This window comes from Galeopterus variegatus, unplaced genomic scaffold (assembly GCF_000696425.1).
Source record: "Galeopterus variegatus unplaced genomic scaffold, G_variegatus-3.0.2 Scaffold3413, whole genome shotgun sequence".
NCBI classification, from domain to species: Eukaryota; Metazoa; Chordata; class Mammalia; order Dermoptera; family Cynocephalidae; genus Galeopterus; species Galeopterus variegatus.
Genome location: NW_007729524.1, coordinates 107,032 through 115,564, shown reverse-complemented (window position 1 = coordinate 115,564; position 8,533 = coordinate 107,032). Strand labels below are relative to the sequence as shown.

The 8,533-nt window shown below is 33.2% G+C and overlaps 1 protein-coding gene across 1 annotated transcript in view; it reads right to left on the bottom strand.

The window, feature by feature from the left end:
• Positions 1-1,244: 1,244 nt before the first annotated feature.
• The window catches only part of LOC103600666 (sodium channel and clathrin linker 1-like), a gene marked incomplete at its 5' end in the record, with an annotated part of 111,003 nt that continues 103,714 nt past the window's right edge, over positions 1,245-8,533 (bottom strand). Inside the window, 3 exons of the mRNA XM_008584971.1 lie at positions 1,245-1,581; positions 5,330-5,425; positions 8,015-8,093. Coding sequence (XP_008583193.1) covers positions 1,519-1,581; positions 5,330-5,425; positions 8,015-8,093 — 238 coding nt within the window. The remainder of the gene's footprint in view (positions 1,582-5,329; positions 5,426-8,014; positions 8,094-8,533) is intronic.

Sequence of the window (8,533 nt, the reverse complement as noted above, 5' to 3'; positions counted from 1 at the left end):
CATTCCGAAGGTCCTTTCCTTAAAAACTCAGTTTTTGAACAAACAGTTATTGAATACCCTCCATGTGCAAGCAACTATGCTGGGTGCTAAGGATACAATGATGAATGAGAGTAGATATGATTCCGTAGTTTGTTGGGGAGATGACATTAAAGAAAAAAATTTAAAAAGTTTATTATAAATTTTGATCAGCTCTATGAAGGAAAAATACAGCACACGGTTAACAGCAATATAACAAGGGGACCTAACCTAGTCTGGAGGCTAAGGAGGGCTCCTCTGAGGAAGTGATGTTTGAGTAGATCTGAAGAATATACACTTGGAAAAGTATATGTAGAGACCCTGTGCTGGAAGGGAGGATGATGCATTGACAAAAGTAAAAGAAGTCCATCAAGTCTAGAGCACAAGAGATGGAGGGGACGAGTAGTACGGGAAGAGCTCAAGAGGCAGCTGGCCACATCATGTAAGACCCCAGTGCAAGTTCCTACACTTGCATGGCTCCAGTTCTCAGCTCCATGTGAAAGACTCGTGGCTATCCCTATTGGTTAGCACCAGTCTTAAACCTCAACTGATGGTTGAATGTCTACACATGAATGTCTTCATGCACTTCCAACTCAAACTCATTATCTTTTATTTGGACAATGCAACAGTCTACTAACTGGTTACCCAGATGTAAATCTATCTGCTCTAATCATAGGAAACCAGGATGCACAAAGTTCGAACCAGGAGCACAGAATAACTACACAGATCTCTGACGATCCATAGGACTGCAATAGTTCAATGCCATGCACTCTCAGAATCTAAGATCTCCATTTGATTAGTACTACTTTGAATAATATGTATAAAATCCTCCCAAGTTCTTAAATATTTAGTTCTATAAATACTAGAAACCATGTAAGTTAAAAATGAATCAGTACAATTATACATTAAAATACATGACAGCATTATTTTAGAAAAGTGCACAATTTATTACATTATGAGTTCATAATAAAACAAATACTTAAGAACTTAAAAAAAAAGTTAGGAGTAACAATTGGATGTAAAATTATCAAATCCTGGAACCTGAAATATTAAATTCTAGAATTTTCTTAAAACCTCTTTCTCATGATTAGCAGAGTTTGAAAATTATTATGGTCTTCCAGGGAAAAAGGGGAATTAAAAAATAGACACTTCGATGAATGAAATGAGTTCTTCTCAGCTGGCTTTATTCTCCACTGAAGCTCAATATAGGATTATATTTTCTTAGGGAAAAAGGGGAATTAAAAAATAGACACTTCGATGAAGGCAATGAGTTCTTCTCAGCTGGCTTTATTCTCCACTGAAGCTCAATATAGGATTATATTTTCTTTACTTACAGGAAGCTGTCACTGTTCTGTTTTCCAATAACCCTCAAAACAGAATGGAAAATGCTTATGCAAAATGACAGAAGCTTTAACCATTCTCTGCAGGCTTTACCATTTCAATACACTTTTAGTCCAACAGCTTTCCCAACTCTAAAGTTCTGTGAGTGAACTATGAATATTTTTAAATATTTTCCAGATTCATCATGGAGGCTGCTTTTCTTCTCTGCACTGTAATCACACTGAGCTGCAATTAAAATAAACAATCAGTAAATAGTTACTTTTTCTACGGAAATCTCAGATTAATACAAAGTACAAAGCATCACAACCTACAACTATTGAAAATAATTTTACTGGAAGGAGTCTTGTAAGAGATCATTTTTTTGCATTCATTTCTATTTTACTCTTGAGACTTTAAAATTTCTGTATTATGTTGGAGAAATGCATGTCAATTATAACATTTCATAGCTCAGAGTGATATACTTAGAATTCCAAAACATATTGCACAGATAGATGAAAAACATCTAGATGAAAGTTAATCAGAAAAGTGTCTAAAGTGCACATTAAATGTGTGCTATCACAATGTGGGGCTGGAAATAAAAAGGTGATGGTAGGGGCTGGCCGGTTAGCTCAGTAGGTTAGAGCCTGGTGCTGGTAACACCAAGGTCCGGGATTCAATCCCTGAACTGGCCAACCACCACACACACACACACACACACACAAAATAAATAAAAAAATTTTTAAAAAGATGATAGATCATAGTAAGAAAAGTCCAATAGGAAAATAATCTTTAAATATTAATTGGAATTGGGAATGTATATACATGGTAAAAAAGATTTAACAGTACAAAAGAGTATACAAACACCATAAAGGAAGTCTCCTTCCCATTGCTGTCTTTCATTCCATAGCCCTCTCTCCAGATATAACCATTATTTCCAGTTGTTAAGTATATTTCTAGAAATATTCTAAATGAGAATATATGTATATATTTCCTTACTCCTTTTTATTTAAAAATAATAAAGTAACATATACACTTTTCATCTTTCTTTTTTCTAAATGACTTACCTTAGAAATAATTCCATATTAAATCCCCCATATTCCTCTTAACAGCTGTAAACTACTCCCCGTATGGGTAATCCAGAACTTAAATGGTCTCCTATTGTTGGGTATTTGGATAGTTTTTAATATATTTTTGGGGGGACAGTTTTTAATATTTTAAAATTAGAGGCAATGCTGTAATTAGTATTTTTACATGTTTGCTTCCTTGTAAAGACTTTTCCAGGTGCAAATATGGGTCAAAGATTATGTACATTTACAATTTTTGCAAGATACTGCCAAACTAGGCTCCAAACAGATTGTATCAATGTACCCTTACATCAGTGATGTGTGAAAGTGCCAGCACGATATATTATCAAACTTCATGATCTGATAGGTGAAAAATGATGTGATTACAGTTTAAATTTGTATTTGTCTTATGGGTGAGGATAAGCACCTTTTTAAATGTTTAAAAGCTGTCTGCCTTTTCTTTTATGTAAATGTCCTTTATTTGTCTATTGTACCACTTTTCTTTTTTGACTTAGGCATTTTTTATGTGTGTTTAGGATATTAGACTTTTCTCATACTTTTCTCATATGTGTTACAGACATTTTTCTCCATTTATTATTGATTTTATGACTTTTTGATGCAGAAATTTGAAATTTTATGTGGTCACATTTATCAATTTTTTTTTCATAGCTTCTAGGTTTTGTGTTCTTGCATAGAAAGGCTTCACCACACTGCTTTTAAAAACTGTCACATTGTCAAAAGAACATAGTATGGCATTCAGCAGTTTAGAGTGGCACACTTAGATTTAGAGAATGTATAGACAAAGTTAATCAGAATAGCACATTTAGAGCATGATTGAATCAGCACAATTTAGGGCTTGTGTTGAACCAATAACATGACGCTGGGCTGCACTATGGTAAGTATGATGTGTTAGAGACAATAATATCTGTTAACTCCTTTTATGTCATTAAATACCATGCTCTTAGTAGGATATTATTTCCAATAGCAATTTCCAGTTTTCAGAGGAAAATGAGAAAATTAGAAAGGCAAGGATAAAGATGAAAAAAACTGAATATATGTCTTATAAAGAAAGATTATCACTTGAACTCATATAAAATAGAAAAAATATTAATTCTAGGGAAGAAATTCCTTCTTGTATATGGGGAGAATGCTGAATGATTTCTTTCCATCTTCAAATAACAAGAGACTGGAAGGTGAAAAGCTTAAGGAAAAATTTGTTACTTAAAAATTTGTGAAGTGGTTACTGACAAAACATTTTAAAAAGGCTCACAAAAAGAAGATTAGAATCTTTTCCACTGGAGATTTTAAATAACAGAAGAAATGTCAGTGTTGGACTGTTTAGGTTTAATTCTGTCAGGAGGAAAACTAAACTAGATGCCAAATGAATTACCTAATTAAGGTTCTGTAACTGTACCCTTTTTACTACAGAACTCAAGGTAGTTGATTTTAAGTAGGCATTTTCTTTACCATATTCCTTATAAAGGTAAATGTGAAGCTTTAGGGGTTGTAATATAGAAATTTAATTTCTTCTATATCCATCTAAGTATCTCTATATATTACCACTATGCTAAATGCTTTACACGTGTTAATTCTTTTCACCTTTCAGTAACTATAAGAAGGAAGTGTTATTATTCCACATTAAACATGAGGAAATTCAGGATTAGAGAAGTTGAAATTGCCCAAAGTCACATGGCTACTTAATGGCACGAGGCGATTTGCCTGACACCAAAACACATACTCTCCAAGATACTGCTTAGTGCACCTTGACTCCTATTATTTAATAATCTAAATGAATAAATGAATTCTTAAATGATTAATTGGTTAATCCATTAATTAATTACTAACTTCATAAGATATTAAAATTATTTGACAGGCTACAATTACTTTCAAGAGGGAGGGGAATAGGAAGGTAAATAATTATTGGATTTTAAGTGCCATGTTCATACCACAAGTAGATTTAAAAAACATCTATAAACATGAACATAAATTCAGTGAGTAGAGTTGTTTTACTATACATAAAATGCTGTAGTAGCTAATAATAACTAATTTTGATTGAAACAGTACATTAATAACCAAATATAATTAATAATATAGAAACTTCATTTGTTTTTACTGTCTGCCTGCCCTATTTATTTATCTATGTACCCAATTCAGATGTCTGTTTCGAGCCTATCTTTATAATCACTGAACTAGTCTCATTTTGTTCTTAATAGGAGGGACTACTGTGCCTACTTAAGGACAAATGGCCCATTTCATTTATATGTGTGTGTTATGAGAAATTACCCCTTAGTATTATACTGATGCATTTTCTACTCTACTTCACATTGGACAACTTTTATAAAATTGTATTTTATATTTACTTTGTCACATACAAATAAGTTAACTTGTAAGCCAAGTAGTTTTTCTATTTAAAAACTAAAATAAAAACAAAGGCAGTGCAATTTGAAATACTACATTCAAAGCAATGTTATCCATTTTCAAATCTGTCAGTGAATATCTGCCTAGTCTTAGACAGAATGTAATTCTAGAGCAGTGTGGTCTAACAGAATTTTTTGTGATCATAGAAATGTTCTGTATCCACATAGCTAGATATGGCTATACAGTACTTGAAATCTGGCTAGTGTGATTGAGAATCTCAATTTTTAATTTTATTTAATTTTAATTAATTTAAATTTAAATAGCTGCCTGTGGCTAAGAGCTACCATATTGAAAAGTGCAGTTTTAGAGGCAGGTGTCAATTGGAGGATACTGATATTCATTTTTGTTTCTAAAGTTTACTTTTTCAACCTCAAATATTAAAGGGACTAATTTTAAATAGGTTAATCAAGTAAAAAATAAAACTACTAGTTTACTGGGAACTTCTGAGGAACTTTTCTTATCTTTGATCTACTCAGACTGTTTATTCTCAAGATAATGAGGATGCTCTCTACCTGCTGGGAAGCGGAAGCAGCTCTCTGTTCCGCCTGACTTAGACGCCTTTGAAGTCTGTTGGCTTTTTCTTGATGCTCTAGAATTAACTTTTCATTCTGTTAAGAGGAAATATAAAACAAGTTAGAAATCAGTATGTGACATGGAGATGTTTTGTGGTATAACCAATGGAAAATCTGGATGTCATTTTACCATTTATAAAATACAAAGCTAATATTATCTCTAAGTGGTTTTATATTTTTAGTACGTTATTTTTTTCCCTCCATGCCCCCAAAGAAATTGAATGAACAAATCCAAGGCAAAGTGAATCAGAAGTTAAAAACAAAGCTTACAGTTTTTGAGCTGTTACCCTTGAGATGCTAGATCACTGCTTTAGAATCACCTAGAGAGTTAATGAAAACACAGACTACTGGGCTTTAAAACCAGAGCTTCAGTAGGATTGGGATGAACTGTTTTTGTGTGTTCTTCAAAACATTTGCATACTCGAGAGGCTATTAGGGTCAATAGAGTTAGTAGGCATTGTTATGGATTAAATTGTGTCCCCCCAAAAGATGCTGAAGTCCTAACCTCCAGTATCTGTGAATATGACCTTATTTGGGAATAGTCTTTGCAGATGATCAAGTTAAGATGAAGTCGTTAGGGTGGGCCATAATCCATATTAGTGTCTTTATAAAAAGGGGAAATTTGGGCACAGAGATAGATATGTATATAAAGGGAAGACAATATGAAGACACAGAGAGAACACCATCTATAAGCCAAGGAATGCTTGAGGCTACCAGAGCTAGGAGAGAGGCATGGAACAGCTTCTACCTCACAGCCCTTGGAAGGGACCAACACTGTGGACACCTCAATTTCAGATTTCTAGCCTCCAAAACTGTGAGACAATAATGTTTTGTTGTTCAAGCCACCTGGTTTGCAATACTTTGTTATGGCAGGAACCATCTCATACAGGCATCATGAATACAAAGCTGTCACAACATACTGTCATGCAGATGAGTTCAAATAATCTGTCAATTAAAAAATGCATTAGCTCTCTCCATACTTATTTGCCTGGTTATAGTGCATCTGAAAAAAATATTTTTGTACAACTGGAATTGTCATATAGTTTTTCTGGCACTTTTCTGAGTTGGGAGAATAATACAAGCCGAATCAAGAATAGCTAGAAAAACATTTTCTGTGAAAAACTAGATAGTTCCCTCATCCCAACAAATGAGTAGTAAGAGCAAATGTCATGCCTAATAATATAAAATATTGAAATAACAATATCTTGTGTTTCTTTTTTTTCTGACCGGTAAGGGGACTGCAACCCTTGGCTTGGTGTCATCCACACCACGCTCAGCCAGTGAGCGCCCCGGCCATCCCTATATAGGATCTGAACCCGCGGCCTCAGCGCTGCACTCTCCCGAGTGAGCCATGAGGCTGGCCCAAAATAACAATATCTTGTGAAAATGAGCTCATTATATTTCTTATGCTCAAAAGAAAAATTAAATTTTATGAATAGAACTACATTGGCTGTTCCAATATATCAAGATGTTTTAATATGTAGTCTTAAATTTTAAGAGGCATATCCTACATTAGAGAAAACTTGTCAGGGGGTGGGGAAGCAAAAGAAAAATTAAATTTTATGAATAGAACTACATTGGCTGTTCCAATATATCAAGATGTTTTAATACGTAGTCTTAAATTTTAAGAGGCATATCCTACATTAGAGAAAACTTGTCAGGGGGTGGGGAAGGGAATTCCACCATCTATAATAATCATTTTCATATTTATAATCAGACTACATATAATGCACATTTTTCTATACTGCTACCATAACGGTTAAGGAACAGTTCATAATGGGTAAGTCATAATATATGCAACCATTCCTTTTCAACTCATCATTTTAGTTGCTTTTGACCTTCTAATATTATTAACATTACTGTGTTGAATATCTTTCTTTACATTTTTTTATATTTTAAATTACTTCCTTAGAACAGATTTCTGGAAGTGGGAGCTACATTACAGAGTATTTTAATGGCTAGTCCTTAATTATTTTCTAAATGGCTTATATCAATTTATAGGGTCATGATACTTGAGAGTAATGATTTCATTATGGCTCCTATAGTAGACTATAAAGAGAGAGTAAATCGTATTACCCTATTGATGAAATTCTTACAAACATATTCAGAGTTAAAACATCAAATGAAGATCTAGAGTTCTAGAGAGCCCCAATTATAATCCAGAAATTATTTACTTTTTTAAAGCCTCAAAGGAAAAAAAAAAAAGATGAACTTTTAGTATATTTAGGTAAGACATCAAGCTAAATATATTTTAATATATTCTAGTAGGAAAAGTATTTTCTATGTGTCTTGTGATGGATTAAAACTAAATAAGAATGGGTTAAAATAAATCTTAGAGATACAGAGGAATAAAGAGGATTTTAACACATTCTCTGAAACACTGCATAAGTTATACTGATGAAACTGAAAGAACAGCTTTTACCTTTCATCATTTACATGTGATAGATCACTGACTTTCAAGGCTTTTATTCACATTATATTATGTGTGAACTTTTAAGGTTATGGATGATTTCTGTATGGTTATTTCCAAGTAGAGAATTAATTTGGATTTGGCTCAGGTAAAATTCTATAACATGCGTATCAAGCTGCAGCAGAAAGTGCTTCCCTGGGGAGTCATTATCTTACCTCAACTATCTTTTCATTTGCCATTTCCAGCTGAGAAAGCAGCTCTTGGGTATGAAGTTTCTGTCGACTCAGCTCACTCCTATTAGGAGAAAGCAAAAAACCAAAAAACAAGAAAACCCCCCAAAACCCAAAACCATGAATATAATTGCTGAAAATCTAAAATAAGATAGAGTTCTTTATTAGTGAGGTAAATGTTCATGTTTTGAACAAAAATATCACCTTTAGGTGCAAAGTAAAGTCACTTATTAATACATCATCTCTCAGAGCTCATTCATTTCTTTATCAAATGCACTTATATTCTGGAGGTCAGCTGCACAACTATGTGTGTGTATATACTTATGTGTATAATATATGTGCATATACTTAACACTATTGAGCTGTACACTTGAAAACAGTTAGGATGGTAAATTTTATGTTATGTGTATTTTATCACAATTTATCACAATTAAAATGGTAAATTTTTTTTTTTTTTTTTTTGTCTTTTTGTCTTTTTCCGTGTCCGGCAACGGATCGCCACCC